The sequence below is a fragment of the Ranitomeya variabilis genome, chromosome 3 (genome assembly GCF_051348905.1).
Source record: "Ranitomeya variabilis isolate aRanVar5 chromosome 3, aRanVar5.hap1, whole genome shotgun sequence".
NCBI lineage: Eukaryota > Metazoa > Chordata > Amphibia > Anura > Dendrobatidae > Ranitomeya > Ranitomeya variabilis.
Genome location: NC_135234.1, coordinates 38,108,641 through 38,128,612, shown reverse-complemented (window position 1 = coordinate 38,128,612; position 19,972 = coordinate 38,108,641). Strand labels below are relative to the sequence as shown.

Here is a 19,972-nt window from a genome sequence, read left to right as displayed (position 1 = left end):
GCAAGGAAATTGCATTGCAGTTTCATGTAGTATAAAGGACACGAGCCACAAAACCAGCTAAGCTCAACCTACAATACATCCTCAACGCTTACAGAATAAGCCATACTGCACTCCCATGGCCTCAATGGTATTCCTTCTCTTGTGCCTTGTCAATCTTTGTACACCCGACCTCCTGATATACAGCGCTGAGCTTAATATTAGGCTGATACTTCCTGATCTGGTAACGATTGATTTAGTCTCACTATTATCATTATTGGAATGACTGATAACACAGAATCCGCTATTCACAGCTCACCTCCTCCTCCTCCTGTACAATGACTGATAACACCTCTATATACAGTAGATAACACAGGATCCACCATTCACAATAGGTGATGTCACAGCTCACCTCCTCCTCCTGTACAATGACTGATAACACTTCTATATACAGTAAATAACACAGGATCCACCATTCACAATAGATGATGTCACAGCTCACCTCCTCCTCCTGTACAATGACTGATAACACCTCTATATACAGTAGATAACACAGGATCCACCATTCACAATAGGTGATGTCACAGCTCACCTCCTCCTCCTGTACAATGACTGATAACACCTCTATATACAGTAGATAACACAGGATCCACCATTCACAATAGACGTCACAGCTCACCTCCTCCCCTTCCTGTACAATGACTGATAACACCTCTATATACAGTAGATAACACAGGATCCACCATTCACAATAGGTGATGTCACAGCTCACCTCCTCCTCCTGTACAATGACTGATAACACCTCTATATACAGTAGATAACACAGGATCCACCATTCACAATAGGTGATGTCACAGCTCACCTCCTCCTCCTGTACAATGACTGATAACACCTCTATATACAGTAGATAACACAGGATCCACCATTCACAATAGACGTCACAGCTCACCTCCTCCCCTTCCTGTACAATGACTGATAACACCTCTATATACAGTAGATAACACAGGATCCACCATTCACAATAGGTGATGTCACAGCTCACCTCCTCCTCCTGTACAATGACTGATAACACCTCTATATACAGTAGATAACACAGGATTCGCCATTCACAATAGGTGATGTCACAGCTCACCTCCTCCTCCTCCTGTACAATGACTGATAACTCCTCTATATACAGTAGATAACACAGGATCCACCATTCACAATAGGTGATGTCACAGCTCACCTCCTCCTGTACAATGACTGATAACACCTCTATATACAGTAGATAACACCGGATCCATCATTCACAATAGGTGATGTCACAGCTCACCTCCTCCTGTACAATGACTGAGAACACCTCTATATACAGTAGATAACACAGGCTCCACCATTCACAATAGGTGATGTCACAGCTCACCTCCTCCTCCTGTACAGTAACCTCTGCACATATCATAGAGCATACGCACAACTCTCTCCCGTAGAAGTGAATGGGTTGGCTCCTGTTCCCCCTACGTTCTGAGTAGCTGCAGTTTTACAGATGTGACACGTTAATCAGTTTTCCCCTCAGTGATCAGTTTCCCCCTCGGTTTCCTCTGCTTGTTCCTGTTCTGGTGAGCTATTGGTGTCACTCTCCCGGTCGCTGACGTTCAGGTTTTCTTCATCTTCTTCTCCGTATGTTCCGGACATTGCACAATCACTCATTGCTGAGCGATCATGTCTGTGAATTTCTCTAGACGCCGGGTCCAGGACATGAAAACCTGTGGGGTCTCCGCTCCCAGCAGTAGATGTACACTGGTGGTCGTCCTCTTGTCACTGTCACGCGGTGGAGTTTTCTCACCTATACTCTGGCTGCTTTATATAATGGGAAAGCCGGTGGGCATCACAGCAACCCACCCCCCGAGACATAGAGCGATATAATGGGGTGCAGTGGGTAAGAGGTCCAACTATATAGAGCCATTACAGACAGAGTGATCTATTTCCAGTGTTTATTTCTGTTAATGTTGATGATTATGGCTTATAGCCAATGAAAACTCAAGTCATTATCTCAGTAAATTAGAATACTTTTATTACACCAGCTTGAAAAATTATTTTAAAATCTGAAATATTGGTCTACTGAAGTACGTATATGTTCAGTAAATGCACTCAATACTTGGTCGGGCTCCTTTTGCATCAATTACTGCATCAATGCGGCGTGGCATGGAGGGGATCAGCCTGTGGCACTGCTGAGGGGTTATGGAAGCCCAGGTTACTTTGATAGCAGCCTTCAGCTCATCTGCATTGTTAGGTCTGGTGTCTCATCTTCCTCTTGACAATACTCCATAGATTCTCTATGGGGTTAAGGTCAGGTGAGTTTGCTGCCAATCAAGCACAGTGATATTGGTGTTTACAAACCAGGTATTGGTACTTTTGGCCGTGTGGACAGGGGCCAAGTCCTGCTGGAAAATGACATTTCCATCTCCAAATGAAATGCAAAATTTACTTTCATCTGAAAATAACACCTTGGACCACTGACAACAGTCCAGTTCTTTTCCTCCTCGGCCCAGGTAAGACGCTTCTGGCGTTGTCTATTGGTCATGAGTGGCTGACACAAGGAATGTGACACTTGTAGCCCATGTCCTGGATACTTCTGTGTGTGGTGGCTCTGGGAGCAATGACTCCAGCAGCAGTCCGCTCCTTGTGAATCTCACCCACATTTGTGAATGGCCTTTTCTTAACAATCCTTTCAACGCTGCGGTTATCCCGGTTGCTTGTGCACCTTTTTCTACCACACTTTTTCCTTCCATTCCACTTTCCATTAATATGTTTGTATACAGCACTCTGTGAACAGCCGGCTTCTTTATCAATGATCTTTTGTGGCTTCCCCTCCTTGTGGAGTGTGTCAATGACTGCCTTCTGGACATCTGTAAAGTCATCAGTCTTCCCCATGATTGTGGAGCTACTGAAACAGACTAAGGGACCTTTTTAATAGCTTTGGAAGCCTTTGCAGGTGTTTTTTGTTAATTATTCTAATTTACTGAGATAATGACATGGAATATGCAGCTGACGGCAGGACCAGCTCCTGACCAGTGACGATCCTCTGGTCGCTGTGATGAAAGGACAAGTCCCATATGTAATGTACCGTGACTTTAACCCTAGGAAATGTACACCGTTGTGTTCAGACTTTCCAGGAGCCTTGTGACAGTGACACGGACTCCGGTCCTCGGCTTCGTCTGGTCTATATGGTATAGATGTTATTAGTGGGTATACACAAGGACGAGTGTTTCTGCCGCTGTTCTGTCTCCTGTCGGCACTTGCAATAATATTTCCATTGTACGGATTATCTGGTGACATCCCTGTGCCAGTCTTTACACGCACAGCGGCCCGGGGTGGCACAGCGCAGACACAGTCCAGACCTGGCCCGTGGCGTTATACCCCAGGCTCCGACCTGAATGAGATCTATGGCAGTGACACGTGTCAGCTATTTACTAATCCATTGGTTCTAGGTAGGATGTCCCGGGGCAGGAGGACATATAGAAATTAGCCTGTCACTTAAAGGGAACCTGACCGTCCCCCCACCGGCTCCTATAGCAGTATTCACCAACCTTCCTTTATTTTGAGGAGGTAGTTAATGTGCAATGATCCTTTTTTTTTTATTTTTATCGTTTTACAATTGTGATTTTATTATGCTAATTTGGCGAGTCGTCGCTCCCCCTGGATTTATCGCAACCCCCGGATAGACAGCCTCCCTACAATCCTGGCGTGGTAGGACTGCTGGAAACTCTGTGCACATGAACAGCGTGGTTGTGCTCAGTCCTCCAGTCTGGGAAAAGAGGTGCCCCACTGGGTGGTCCTGCCTGCACCGTAAACTACTGGTGCCGCACTTTTTTTTTCTTTTTCTTTTTTTATGAAAAAAATACTTTACTCACCCTCCCCTTGTCCAGCTCTGATTATCCACCAAGGCTTCCAGTCTTTTATTATCAGTAGCGCTCAGTAGTTGGCTGCATTGAGGACAATAATGGAGACTGTGAGAATTAACACTGGACCTGGGGAGTGGGGAGTAAAGATCAGGTATATAATTTGTTTACTTTTTTTTTTTTTTTTTTAATACAAGCTGCTGCCTAGAAACAGGGGTTTTGGGAAACTGGAATCCCAACTTTTACAGATTGATACCATTGAAGGGAATGAAGCTCAGCTGCAATACCACAAACAATCTGTAGACTTGGTCTTGGTGTGACGCTTTTTTTTTTTTTTACTATTTCTAATCATGGATGAGCCCTGTTAAGACTCATTTTTGGCCAGCTGCTATTTCTTTGCACTTCCCCAAAAAACACACACATTTTTTTTTTTTTCCAATACGTAGAGGACAAGCCTCTGCCAGACCCCTCTGGCTGCAACTTTTCTTCGTGCTGTGGATAAGACATGATGAAATCCAACATGCCAGATCCATCTTTTCCATCCAGCCATCTGCTGGTTATAGGACGTCCCAAGATCTGCTGGTTCAGACGATGTTGGGAACTGTCCAGACCAGGACAGATCATCTTCTTCTCTGCGCAGCTCGTGTCTATCATGGACGATAATATAATTATAAGCTATAATCATTAATAATAGGATGATCTGCAGGCGGCGCACCTACACGGGAGGAAGTGAGGGGGAGGAAGCTGCAGATCTGTAAGGTCACTGAGCAGAGAGGTAATTACTTGTGGATATGGATCTTACTAATAGAAATGATGATTGTTGCCTCCTGGAGACCCTCCATGGGAAGCACATAACTATGCAGAGGGCACAGCCGGCCCCTCCATGCAGAGCGGTGCTGTATATAGGATTCTGTGCAGCCTGAGGCCAGGTGCCGAGCGCTCACCACCCATAATGGCTGGTAATAATCTAATGTGCTGTAATCGCTGTGCAATTACTCCTCGTATCCAGCTCCGGTCGCTCAGACGGCTCTTCTGCTGGAGACTTCCGTATAGAATGGGGAAAGAGGTCAGGCAGCTAAATATTCTCCCCCCCCCCCCAACCATACCATCTCAGCGCTGCCTCTGATCCAAGACTCCCAGGAAATGCCGCCACATTTGATAAAGCCTAGCGCTAAGGACGATGCCTCCGATATCCATTGGCGAAGAAGCGCACACTCAACCATCAGCCCGTCCTCATTGTGTCCTCAGTACAGGGAAGGGTAATAAAGAGGCCGACAAACGTCTCTGATCCTGCAGGAACTAAGGATCGGGCATATTCACATCCAACATGCCCGATCTTTATTTTTTCCTCAATATCTCCATATGTAAATCAGTCTGGAAGTGCATCAGGGATGTGTCCGCACACTTGATAGAATCAGCTCAAGGTCATGACATGGCCCTGGTGCACTTTTAGCCTGATTTGCATATGGCTTCTACACTAATTTCTTATATCTGGCACATTGGATCTCCATAAAAAAAAGGAAACAAATTGACTTATTGGAAGACAAGCACCTATACACCCATACCAGTACTTCCATGTGTAAAAACATGCTGACAGGCTCACTTTAATCGCCACTGATTATAAAAAACAAAACTGATTTATTTTCTTCATGTTGCATTTTTTATGCTGCTTTTTACAGTACCAGCGAAAATGTCTCGGTCTCCTTGGTCATGGACGTTAGTATTAGTACAGCCTAATTACATTAGTGGTATGTGTGAAATTGAGCAAAGCCCAACCAGCTCAATGCCTGACCAATGTCTGCGAGTAAACAGTCCTGACCAATTCATCTCCCTCTGCTGTTCTTACATTTGCAATTGTATTTTTTATGAACTCATATGCCCTTTTTTTTTTTTTTTTTCTTTTGTTCAGAAGAGTCGCATTAAAAAAAACTTCTCCACTAAATAATTTGATCAAATTATCAATAAAAATAAAAAAAAGCTTTATGGTTTCACATATGTTTTGCATTGTTGCCTTGTATTGTTCATGCTTGCATGGTGGAAACAAAACTGTGCTCTGGGATCCTAAAAAACGCAACCAAAGAAATCCATCAAAACCTGTTTTGTTTTTTACTGCCAAGGTAAAGATAAGGTTTTGGCTGCAGAAAAAAAAGCAGTGTGTGAATGTAGCCTTACATAGCATGAAATCCACATCCCCTCATTAAATCCACAGCCCCTCACAGACGATGACCTTCTCCCCATAGGGAATCCAGATTGTGAGCTCCAATCACTATGTCTGTGGAGGAAATCGGAGAACCCGGAGGAAATCCATACAAACTCTTTGCAGATGTTGTCCTTGGTGGGATTTGAACCCAGGACTCCAGTGCTGCAGTGCTAACCACTGAGCCATCATACAGTGCTAACCACTGAGCCACCATGCCACCTTACACTTGTATCTGAGATTGTTTGGTTGCTGACATTGAGCCACTTAAATGTCGCTATCAGTGATTGACAGAGGCATTATTTAGTCAAACAGCATCAATCTGCGCTACCTCTGATCGCTGCTGCCGGCGGCAGTCTGCACCTGCTCCGTATCAAGGGGCACTGGCTCCTGAGCTCGCCCTGTAACCTCTCACCCACTCCATTCCATAAGGAAACGGTAACAGGTTGAATGGGCTGTCTGACAACTACGTCCTCAGGAGAGGCGCCAAGGTGCTGATTTCTGGAGACCCCATCAATCACTAGAACGAGGCCCCTGTGTCCCCTGTTGGAATTAAAAGATGGCAGAGTACAGCGTTTAGCCATATTCATAATGAATGGAGAACAAAGGACCCCGGCTCTCATGATGTTCCATCCATTGTGTTATCTCCTAGAAATAATGGGCGTATTAACCCTGTCCAGTATACAGGCAGTGTAAGGATGCACAAGATGTATCCCCGAGGCTCGTAGCATTCCTGCCATGGAGCCGCACACTCAGTAGATCCTCCCGATTAATTAATTGACGTGTACCTATTAATAAATTGGGTGTATCATACTCCAGCGAATGCACCAACCAGGGCTGTGGAGTCTGTGTTCATTTTGGTGGAGTCGGTATAAAATGGACCGGCTATGACTCCTAACATATCTAATACATGGGATGCAGTAGTTCAGTGCAGGATGTGCTGTAAATGTTTTCATAAATATTTGGGAAAGTTATGAAATGTCCTATAAATGTCTGTTCAGATCTGAGGCTTTTAATTGAGATGAATCTGTGGTGCACTTTATGTACAGACACTGTGGAGCGGGGGGGCTACTGAGGAGTCGGGGGCTGCTGTGGAGTCTTGCTGTGGAGTTGAGGGTGGGGGGGTTTAGGCTGCTGTGGAGTCCGTGGGGGGGGCTGCTGTGGAGTCGGCGCGAGTCCGCAACCCTGGCACCGGCAGTCTTAAAATCTGGTCCCTATGTATATGGGCTGTAAGGCATGGATGCCAGCGTTTATTTAATTTTATTTTTTTATTTAACCCCTTAATGACCGCCAATACGTCTTTTAACTGACCTGAGATATTAGAGAATAGCCTCCCCACACAGGTGACAATCCATCAGCTGTCGGCTGTACACTATAGCTGACAACTTGCTGTATCAGCCACAATCAGTGTTTGCACCCTCCATATCTGTTTAACACCTTATATTCTGCTGTCAATAGTGACTACATCATTATAAATGGTTAACAGAGCGTGGGGGATCCCTCTTTATCCAAATTGGTGCCCTCAGATCATGATTGTGTGGCCCTGATGTTTGCCATGGAAATTCATGACCAAATAGCGGCCTTAGAGTCTGACGGCTGTTGTAACCTATTCAGAAGTTAGCAGTGTTTAGGTGGTAAAAATACATATTTTCATTTCTGTCATGCCACTTTGCATTAATTCCTGAAAAGCATCTGTAGGGTTAATAAACTACCTGACTGCAGTTTTCAATATGTCAGGGGGTGCTGTTTTTAAAATGGTATAATTCTTGGGGTTTCCCAATATATGGGACCCCTAAAGTCATTTCAAACAAGGATACGTCCCTAAGAAAGTAAATTTTTGCAAATTTCCTTGAAAAAATGAAAAACTACTGCTACATTTTTAAAACTCCCAAAATGCTAACAAAATAAAAGAACATTTTACAAATGGTGCTGATGTAAAGCCGACATGTGGGAAATGTTATTTTGTTAATGTTTTTGTGTGTTATGACTTTCTGGATTAAAGAGATAATCATTCAAAGTGTGAAAATTGCTAATTTTTTAACATTTTTCTTAAATTTCTGATATTTTTTATAAATAAACATAAAACATATCGACCTAAATTTAACATTATCATAAAGTATAATGTATCATGAAAAAACAATCTCAAAATCACTGGGATTTGTTGAAGCATTCCAGAGTTATTACCACATAAAGTGACACTGGTCAGATTTCAAAAATTTGGCTCCGTCACTAAGGGGTTAATGCTACTGTCCCAATATTTTCAGTTAAAAATATGATGTCTTCACACAGGCACTATATAAGAGCACATTGGGTGCCTATGGGCCCGAAAAACAGCCTTAAAAAGGACCAGTCACTTGCTATACATTTTTTTTTAATTTTATTTATACCTGGTGTAAATGTCACTGTTCTCCAGAATCCGGTGATGTTTTTCTTGTCTTTTTTTGCTCCTCTCCCACAGGGTGGATTGATTTAAATCACGCCGATTTAAATCATGATTTAAATCACAATTTAAATCAAAAGATTTTTTTCTATTTAAATCGGATCGATTTAAATCATGATTTTAATCATGATTTAAATCACTGATTTAAATCAAAAGGTTTTTTTTTAATATAAATCACGATTAAAATGAGAAGTGAGAGCAGTGCGCATGTGCGCCCATAGTTACACGGACGAAACTAGGGGCAACGATCTAACGCCAGGGTGAGGGGGGGACCCCAAAGTAAGTAAAAATCTTTTTTGTTTTACTATATGGCAATAGGTAGGTGTTTAAAAGCAGCATGTCTTAATTGTATAAACTATTAATAGCCTCCACATTTTGTTCATACTGCCCCTTTAATTCCACACTTCTAGCTTGGTTTCACTTTTGGTTTAGTTTCTTTTTCCATTCAGTTGACATGCCCAAACTTGTTGGATAGTCAGCAGTACTTGGCTGTAGTAACAATCAAACTTCATAAGTGATCTGTGTGAGCCATGGCAGGTCGTAAGAGAGACCCTATTTGGGTTAATTTTGTTGAGATGCCAGCAGCAGATCTTGGAAAGAAAGGTGCAAGAGCAAAGTGCAAATACTGTCAAAAGGATATCCAAGGACTTGTTTGCCGTTTGAAATCACATTATGAAAACTGCAACCAGAAGGGAAATGAAGATGTTGATAGTGAAGTGTTTCTTTGGTCATCTTCATCACCGCACTTCTCATGATGTTGCCTCATTCACGCCACCAGGCCTTGCATCTCTTTGTTGCATCGTTTGCATTTTGCACGCATGCCTGCCTTACCGATAGGCGAAGGAGCTTCATTAAAATATTCCCAAACTGGGTCTCCTTTACGGCCTGCTGCCATTATAAGGAAAGAATGTAATAAACCTCAGATCGTACACACAAACAGATCCAGACTTGTCTGTCTGTGGCTATGCTGCAGTATTGTGCTCAAAGTTTCACTTTCATTTTTTTGTCTGCTTGCCCTTCCTCCTCAAAACACTTAGATTCACATTCTTCTTGTGTTGTGCAGATCTATTCCACTCCAAACAATCAGAAACATATTGTCTAACTTCTTGGACTTGGCACTGAAGGGGTTGATTCTGTATTCATAGGTTTGTAGAACAATAGGATTAAGGTCTTTTTCTCAACTCTGTTCATGTTGTAACATTTTTGCCATGAAGAAGAGGCTGGGACCTCTGCGGAGTCAAATTCAGTTTTGAGAACTGCGTAAGTAAAGCGAGCGTCTGTGATAATATAGGAGAGAAACTGCCCACTAATCCTACAGAAACCTCTGGAAGAGCATGGCATTGTGAATGTTACACATATACAGCCTTTATTCTACTGAGTTAAACAACTCAGCTTTATCTCATGATGGAAGAACCTTTGGATGGTAAAATATTTTCCTCAAAAAGCAGTTTATTGAAAAAAATCCGATTTAAATCAAAAAAATCCGATTTTTTTGATTTTTTTTAAAAAACATTGATTTTTATCCACCCTGCTCTCCCATCTTGATACACGGTACTCGACCCCCACCCCCACCCCCCTCCCCCTCTTCCCTGTATATAAATTTATTTTTTGTTGCTGTTTTTTGCCAAGTGGGTGTTATTCTGTGCTGTCATCTTGACGTCCACACGCCTAGTTGGCTAGCTTTATATACAGCGAATAGGGGGCCATATGTCAGGAACAGAAAAGCGCAGGAACAGAGGAAAAACATCGCCGGATTCAGAACAGCTGCATTTACCCCAGATTAAAAAAAAAAAAAAAAAAAATGGATTCATGGTAAATGACAGGACCCCTTTAAAGATACTCCATAAAGCACTCAACAGGCCTGTGCACTGTAATACTGTCACATAGCTGGGGTGTCTACTTGGGCAATTACACCTTATTATCATGACTATTATATAATAAACCCCCACTGTGCACCTACTGTACTATAATACCTGTAGCCAGTAATGTGACTATTGGGCCGATGTCTGGCACCGAGGAGATTACAGTGGATCTTTGTAATGTAGACATTGCAGACCGGCTTGTCCTGCGTCATGGAGCCGCCCGTATACATGATATCTGCTCAGAATCGCAGATCGCGGTACAGGACCAGATGGCAGAGAAGTAGCGATGGCAGGCGGGGTATGCCCACCCAGCGAGCTGCGCTGTCTGCTGATCACCCGCCTGCACACAGTCGCTGCCAGTCTCTGCGTCATGCACTCTTGTCCTCACCAGACAGATACTGCGGGCATATCCCCCCTCTATATAGTGCTGAGCACAACATTGTGCATGAACCACAACTACCAGCATGCCCTGACCGTGCTGCTATATTATAAACCATCGTTCACTGGAAAACTTGCGGTACGTTCTCCCAGCAGATGCATCTCCCTATGGCAGTCGTGACTTGCTGATCTGTAAAGGGTTTTCCATTCACTGACAGCAAGCACTAGTAATTGAAATACATATATGGTAGATAATTGCATAAATAGCAATTCCTTAATGTCCAAAACACTATGCAGGGAGATTCTGATTGGCAAGCAAAGATGAGGGTTTTCTTCAGAGGTTCTCCATAAATCTCATGAATGCTTTATGTATTACATAGCTGCCATTGACACAGCCATGCATCTCGCCTCATGTCCTGGATTATTTATTCGGTGCCGCACCTCGTACTCAAGGACACGTCAACTTTTTGCCTTCTTGACTTGTCACCAGTCTGGACGTGTAAATTTACACGAGCCAGATAAAACTATAGCCTGGGTTCACATGTCGCATATTTGGTGCAGATCTCTAAACTAAAATCCACAGTGTTTTTTCATTTAAAATCTGCACCATTTTTTTCACCTGTATGTATTTATATGTTTTTTTTTTTTCCTTAAACTACCAAAATGCACCCCCCAAAAAATACCAGGCCAGAGTTTTAATCTGCAGGTTTATGGTCCCCATTGAAATGAATTGGTAAGAGTCATACCAGAAAAGGGGCATTTTCGGATCAGATATTGTCATGCTGTGGAGTTAAGGACCACAATGTAATTTCCGCTCCGGTTCCTCACCCCACAAAAAAATAAAATAAATGACGAATAAATTAAAAAATTGCAGAATGTGTATGAGAGTTAAATCTTATCCACTTTAATATAATGTAAAATGCGGCAGATTTTAAATGGAGAAAATCTGTGCCAAATACCCAACATGTCAGCCCGGTGCAGGGAAGGATTCACACACTGCAGGTTTTGTGGAAAACTGTCAAAGAAAATAAAAAATAATAACATTTTTATTTATTTTTTAATATTAGTATAGTGATATTTATGTCTGCCCTGTACTAATTTTAAAATATTAATGTAAGAAATAGAAGTTTTGGTTATTATACATTTGGTTTTGTCTTAACCGTTAGTCAGATCTACTGGAATATAAAATAATGTTGTTAATAATAATAATAATAATATTAATAATAATAATAATATTATTATTATCCTTCAAAATTACTTTTTTTTTGTTAATTCTGTTACTTCGGTGACCGTAATTCATCCGCAATTTCACATCACTTGTAATTTTTTTCCCGTTTTTTCAGTACATTATGCGGAAAAGTAAATTGTCACTGAAAACTACAACTTATCCCGCAAAAAACCCCCAAAAAGAATATGTCCATGTCTATAGGAAAAAAAAACAAAACATGAAGGCATTGGGGAAAAGGGGAGGAATAATTGAAGGCACCAAAACAAAAATTGACCCGGCGTACGGGGTTAAAGATCTTTTTGAAAATGAAGGCGTCCCCCCGATGGGAGTAGTTGTGTCACCAGCATGTTTCTCCGGTGCCATTTTTGATGAATCTCGTCCTTGTGGTCACCAGTATTTCCTATACACACTCGCTGTGGCTCAGGACATTACTGCTCGGTTGCCGTGGCAGCACAGGCCTCAGCTGCGGCCTAGCACAACTCGGCGAAGCCTTTCAGATTTTAAGTAGCGACGGCCAAGGTTCAGGACAGCGTCAATTGCAAAACTACCACTCCCAGCATGTCCTAATGGAGTTGTAATTCTGCAGTTACAGAACGACTATTGTGTTACTGCAATGTCTTCTAGACGTCAGAGCGGATGTGTCCTATCGTCTGTGTGTGCCTCCATGTTGTCCTGTCAAGTACAGTGATCTCTGACCTTGGTGTAGTAACCTGGATTTAGTTGTGAGAAGCTCCAATGTGTAATACAATCCCGCCAATAGATAATGTATTTAGGCTTCCCGCGTTACGTGACACCTTCCTCACCGCTGACGGGAGCGCCTGCCAAATTCTCGCAGGAGGCATGCAGAAGTGTTAACTCCATTTATGTGATGTGCATGAGGCCAACAATGAAGAAAAAAAAAAAATTCAGCAACACGATATAAAAATTAGCCCTGATATTCGCTGCTATCACGTTCACTGGGGTGCATTCAAACTGTGTTTATAGGGTGCACTTGGCTTTTGCAATGGAAAACACAGGATACAATATGTTTCTAAAGTTAGGCTGATATTTTTTGCATTAGTTTCTGCTGAAAAATGTCTGAATTGCAGAATAAAAGAACATTTAATCAATCGTAAGCTGCAACGTATCTTAAACTGAAACTCACAAGACGTAGTAACCAAAATAATCGTTTCACTACGTTAGTCATAATTTTTTTTTTTTTTTTTGACATACAAAAACAAGTCTGCAAATTTAATATACATTTTATAATTTTTTTTTTAAACTTTTTTTTCCCCATTACCTTCAATGGGGGATGTATTAAAACTTACAGGAATATATTTCAATATGGCTGAAACGTTTTCCTGTCGGCGCTAGTAAAAGCTAGCTGAAGAAAAAGGATAAAAAAGAAAAATATAGATGGCGTATATGTCAAAATTCAGTTTAACGTACAGCAGACGTGTACATAGGTGTTGTTGTTTTTGTTTTTTTTAAATATACACCTAGAGATGTACACATGCGTCAATCTAGCCTTACTCATTCTCCCATGCTGATATATAGCACATACCCATTTTGTACATCGGATACAATCTGCTATTCTACACAAAGATTTCATATGTGGTATGCAATGTAAACCTTTCATGGAGGATTTTTTTTTTTTTCTCCCGTGGGTTTAATTAACATGGGAGCCTAAGGTGACATATGCCACTACTATATGTCTAAGTGGTGTTATGTGAGGGAGTGGAATATATCTTCCTGATGATTACAGATTAGTGTGTACGGCCTCAGTCCCTTTTCACAGATTTGATTTTCTTGTACATGTTCTAGTCAACGTTTTTTTTATGGACAGAACACTATTATAGTCTATGGGACTATTCACTCGCTGACATTGTCCACCAATAGATGCATCTCCAATTGTTCTTTCTTTCTTCATCCGTGTGTTGAATATATATCTATATACAAGTTATTCTCACAAAATTAGAATATTATCAAAAAGTTAATTTATTTCATTTCTTCAATACAAAAAGTGAAACTCGTATATTATAGTCATTACAGAGTGATGTGTTTCAAGTGTTGTTTCTGTTAATGTTGTCACTCTTCATATAGTAGTTTTTGTCACCGATGCCACATTACAGGTATTTCACTTGCAGCCTCCTAATGTTTCTTCTGTCAGGATTATGAAGGAGTTCACCATTTTTACTGTCTTAATAAGCATCTAATCCATCCTGAGTACAGAGGGGGCGACGAGTGGATGCAGCGTGACAGATGGGGTTGGACGGTGGTCTGTATTATTGGGGGCTGCTATTTTACAAGGCACTGTGTGATGACTTTCACAACTGAACCATGTCTCCCTCTATACCATAGATGTGTACAAGGTCGGCAGCACTGCTGTAGAGAATCCATGTTTGAGGAATAGACAGTAGTCCTATCATATAGAAGAACAGCCTCCGCACCGGAAGTTTATTTTGGTCTGACATAAGGAAAATAGATATCGTCCAACATTTTGACCGAAATAGTGGTCTTTTCTCAAGGACCTCTATGCTGGAGTAGCGCCAGGCGATATCTGTTCTGCTTCTTATGCCGGATCAAAATAAACGTATTGACTCTTGAGCAAACTTCTCAGTCCTCTTCAGCGCCGAGGTTCTTATAACACTTTAAATTGGCTGGTTAGAGTATTGTGCAAGAAATTGTACAACTGCAGATAATCACACTGGTCACTGGCAAGTAATGTATGGCACGGTACACATAGTGCTGGTAGCTTACAGTGTCTTACTAGAAGTGTTGTAGCGGTCACATTGCATATTTGTAATAGTCCAGATTGATCGCACCAGAGTGATGTTCCTGGAAAATCCATGTGTTGTGTCTGCTCTGATAACAGAAGTCTTTTGATGCTGGTAAGTAATTTTTAGTGTAAAATCACAAAATCTGTATTTACGTAAGAGCCGTCCATTGGGTTTATGTTGTGATCCCGCAGCTCTGGATGTAGAGGGCGATGTATATACAGGAGATTGTATTTGGCTCTGTGGGTGTGTTATGGCTGCAATGAAAGCGTTGTCGCGTGGAATTGCTATTCAAGCGATTCCCTGACGTATTCTGTAAACCTACGTATTCTGTAAACCTACGGTAGCAGATTATTGGTTTCCTTTACACATTGCCGGTTGTTAACTCCTGTGATTTTCTATTCTTAACTTTTGCAGCCTCTGCAGAAAAGGAAGCCATTAAGAGCTCGTACAGTAAAGTCATGGATGCGTACGGCCTCCTGGGAGTTCTTCGGTTAAATCTCGGTAAGAGACACTGGACTTGGCTTGATCACTTTAATTCTGGCCCACATCTATTATAAAGCTAGGCCTCTCTCTGTATCAGTGCCGTATTAACCACTCCACAATTTTCGTTTTTTTTTTTTCTAAGCGTCATAACTTTATTTTTCCATCCCCCTAGCCTTATGAAGGATTGTGGGGTTTTTTGTTTGTTTGTTTTTTTTCCAGGACGAGTAGTAGTTTTGAAAGATATCACTCATTTTACTACTTAATTTACTGGAAAAATGGGCTAAAAAAATCCAGAGTGGGGAGAAAATGGTGGGGATTAAAAAAAAAAGATTTACGGTAATATTTGTTGCCGTTTGTTTCTTGTTTCATTTTGATGGCATTCTTTGTGCAGTAAAAATGACCAGGTTGCATGATTCTACAAATTGGTACAATTGCTGCCATAGCTAAAAAGTGTATAGTTTTTAAATATTTTAGATTACAACAATTTTTAACTTTTGTTTATATTTAAAAAAAAAAAAAAAAAAAATTTGTAAATTTTCTGTTTATGTATGAGGGGCTCGTTTTATGCTTGGCGAGCTGTAGCTATTGCAGTGATTGATACCATTTTGGGCTGATTTTGTTTTTTCTTCACAGCACTTACCCTAGGGATTAATTGATTTTAAAAATTCATAGAATATATATATATATATATATATATATATATATATATATATATATATATATATATATATATATATATATATATATATATATATATATTCTCTTGAGAAAGGATAGTACATCTGAAACGTGTCACCACGTATATTATAATATATAAATATATACATATAATAAAATAATATATATATAATTTGGTTTTTTTTTACTATTAACGTTCACTACATTATATTAGTGAAAGTAAATTGTAAAATATAGAAATATATTGGAATGTAAATATTTTGTTATACCCCTGGGTGCTGATTTAATGACAGAGAGCCCACTCCCTCTGTCTAACCTTTGAAGTGCTGCTTAAATAGAACCTGATCCAAAAGGATTCCCTAGGCCACAGAGGGTGGGATACACTGCCCCACGAGTCCTCTTCTGGCCTGCAGCTTCAGAATGGAGTAGACTTGTAGTTTGGTGAGTGATGCCCCCAGCAGGAAACTTATTAGTCCTAAAGTTATAGCGACATCAGTACGTGTTACTAACGAGTCCTTCTTGTCACTTTCAGGGGAGACCATGTCTTATTACGTGGTGGTGGTCACCGGGTGCATGTCTGTAGGAAAGATTCAGGACTCGGAGGTGTTCCGTGTCACCTCCACTGAGTTCATCACATTAAGAATGGACCCAACAGATGAAGACCGAATATCAGAAGTCCGAAAGGTCCTAAACTCAGGCAGTTTCTACTTTGCGTGGTCGTCCTCTGGCGTCAGCATGGACCTTAGCCTCAATGCTCACCGGAGTACACAGGAGCAAAGAACGGACAACCGCTTCTTCTGGTGGGTCTGTCTTTATATAGGTGGGAGGGTGTGCACTGGTGGGACCCTCACGTTTTACAGCACATCAAGAGAACTGTTAAGGAATTATGTGTTTATTAAACAATTACCTATCCTGTAGATGGGTGATATAAGTATGTGATTGCGGGGGTCTGGTTTCTGACGGTCATCATGAGAATTGGGGTCCCATAATTCCCTGTGTGAATGGAGCAGTAATGAGCATGTGTGACCACTGCTCTGGTCACGTTGTATAGAAGTGAAGGTCGTGCATGCTCACTATTACTTCATTTACCCCAGGACTTTAGGACCCCTGCTCTCAGGATTGGAAGGGTTCTCAGCAGCCAGACCCCAAGTGATCATACAGGAATGAAGCATGCACCTGGGTGGGCTGGAGGGTCCTGGGGTCACCAATAAGCCACACTGCTGTATTCAGGGGATTTCGATACAGAAAGAAAATCTAGATTTTTCTTTTCTTGCTTACTTAAGGGCAGCAGGTGGATTTCCCACCAGTTTAACCAGTTTATTGCAGCCACTGGATATGAGGATGAGTCCTCCTATATTACTAACTATTCCCAGTGGAGCCCGAGGATGTGAGCGGGGGCAGGTTACTCTCCGTAGTTCCTGCCCAGGGCCTGGATTTAGCTTCTGCTGTAAATTAATATCTTGCTGTCTCACAAGTAAAGGAGAAAAAGAGACATTCTTGAGACATCTTCAAAGGATTTTCAGTAAAGAAAGTTTTTGGTTTTTTTTCTTTTTCCTTGCGTGCTGGATGATACTGTTATAACCGATCACTATTTGTTTCCTTCTTCACCAGGAACCAGTCCCTGCACCTCCACCTGAAGCACTACGGGGTGAATTGCGATGACTGGCTGCTGCGTCTCATGTGCGGGGGAGTCGAGATTAGGACTATTTATGCCGCTCACAAGCAGGCCAAGGCTTGCATCATTTCCCGGCTCAGCTGTGAGCGAGCCGGGACCAGGTTTAATGTACGCGGCACAAATGACAACGGCCAAGTGGCAAATTTTGTTGAAACGGAGCAGGTGAGTCTGATCTTGGATATCCGAATCCATACGGCATAGATGAAGCAGAGCTCCATTTGTAACCTACTGTATTATGGCTCAACTCCACTGTACCCGAATAGGACCGCCATTAAAATCTGCTGCACCAATGTTATATCATCACTTATCCACAAGAAAAGAATGAAAAGTTCCCTATTTTATCATCTGCTGTATTCTGGAGATATTCTCCTCTAGAAGTAAGGGTACTATATGGTGGCACATGAGGGGGTTTCTATATAGGCTTCGTACACGTAACCCTCAAACATCAGTCCGTACGTATTATTGATGCAAAACCAAAATGCCAGTGCAAACTCACCTTTGACACCGTATGGGCGCTAAGGCATACGCAAACATTGAATCGATGTATTATGGTATATTAATCCTATTTACTTTATTGTATATGACGGATTTTAGCTTGGTTCTAGAGTAATTGGGGCCAATGTTTTCTTTGTGAAGACTATATGGAAGATATGTCCACAGGATCCCCTTTCACTAGATGTAAATATCTTGTCGATGAAAGGGATCCGAGGAGGAAGTGAAGAATCAACCTGATATAGAACACACAACTGGGCTACACAACGGATGACGAGCCTTTCTGTAACCAACGTATAGCAAGAACTGAAGTTACCAAAGAACGCCATGCTAACGAGCGGGTCAGAGCTTGGCACAAGCAGCATTAATGGATGAACCCTTCCTGTTAGGTGTCAGCAATTGTGGCTGGAGGAGATGGAGAAATTGTTTCAGGAATGAATGGATGGACATCTGGATTGGAGGTTTACATGACCACTGTGGCTGACCACGTTCTTCCATTCATGGCAGCTATGAAGACTATGGCAGGAGGACAATGCGCCATGCCATAAGGGTCATTTAGTCATGGATTCCTTCCAAGAAAATCACAGCCACTTTTCCTTCCCCATTGCTTACGGTCCCCATTTCTCTGGGTTGCTCAAGGCATGTCAGGAGCTCCTGCTGATTTACTGGGATGTTTATGGTTATTCAATACTTGCTGATTTGTGATGTCTCTTGCCTATTAGTACGGTCTGTCCAGCCCCCGCACCCCTTCTCATTACCCATTATATACATTTCATTGCTGGAGGAGCGCTGTCAGTAGGTAGTTATATTCTAGTGTTGGTGATCGCACTGACGGGCGTCTTGTTCTTCTACAGGTAATATACCTCGATGACTGTGTGTCGTCATTTATACAAATACGAGGGTCCGTCCCACTGTTTTGGGAGCAGCCAGGTTTGCAGGTGAGTTTTTTTAAAATCTGTGAGTTTCTGCATACAGCAGAGTACTAGTCTTCCAATATTCTTTAATGAGGACCTTTAACGTCCATCTGAAACTTCGTACACATCTATAAAATAATTTTATTTTTCATAATCTCTTTATTATTGGGAAAAATAAATAAATAATCCTAATTTGGTAATCTCTGCTGTCTACCTATTGACAACTACGTGAGACTTCCTGCTTCTGACCTGGGAGATTTCACTGTGTTTTTTGGGGTAGACAGGAAGTATACAGCATGTAAACACAGCGGAGATCTGTGCTGCGGTCTCAGTTTATGCTGGATAGTAATGTTAGAGTAGCCCAATCTTCTCCAAATGATCCAGCTCACCAACAATCCAGATTGCTCATTACGAAGTCTAAGGGTCACTTTTACAAACCTTGGGCATGGTTATCAAGTGATACACATGCCTTAGTATATTTCAGTATATAAGCAAGAATCATTGTTGAAAAAGTCACGGTCTCTTGGAGTACCATCAACTTATTTGCCAGCATGTCTGCACATCTGCAATGTGAATCTTTGCAAGACCTATTTTATCAAGCATTATAGATTATCAGATAAATGTAAGAAGTTTTAAAGTTGGCCATACACCTCATTTGGCTACCAGCCATCTCAGCCGACTCTACCACACACAGTGCTTCTGTATACTCTGAGAGAGAGCCGTCACCATGGTGGTGGCATATCTCTGGAAGACGGTATCCTCGGCAGTCCAAAACTGGACATGTCAGATCGATATGTTGCCCGACGTTAAATTGTCCTAGGCTCCCATACACATTAGACTGTTGGCCATACCTGTCAATTTCGGCTGACATTAGTCTAACGTGTATGGAGGCTTAACAGTATTATATAAGAAGCATTGTATTGTAAGATGGATTCCTGTGTATTATAGAGCAGCAGGAGAAGGCTAGAAATATGACTTGAGGTATATCCGGTCACCGCTTGCCCTTCATTGTGGT

The 19,972-nt window shown here is 41.7% G+C and overlaps 1 protein-coding gene across 8 annotated transcripts in view; it reads left to right on the top strand.

The window, feature by feature from the left end:
• SYNJ1 (synaptojanin 1) overlaps positions 1–19,972 on the top strand; it is a 74,471-nt gene that overhangs the window by 2,994 nt on the left and 51,505 nt on the right. For all 8 annotated transcript variants that reach the window (XM_077293981.1, XM_077293988.1, XM_077293983.1 and 5 more), the window contains exons 3-6: positions 15,130–15,216; positions 16,409–16,676; positions 17,488–17,713; positions 18,898–18,981. In XM_077293981.1, the coding sequence (XP_077150096.1) occupies positions 15,130–15,216; positions 16,409–16,676; positions 17,488–17,713; positions 18,898–18,981 (665 nt within the window). The remainder of the gene's footprint in view (positions 1–15,129; positions 15,217–16,408; positions 16,677–17,487; positions 17,714–18,897; positions 18,982–19,972) is intronic.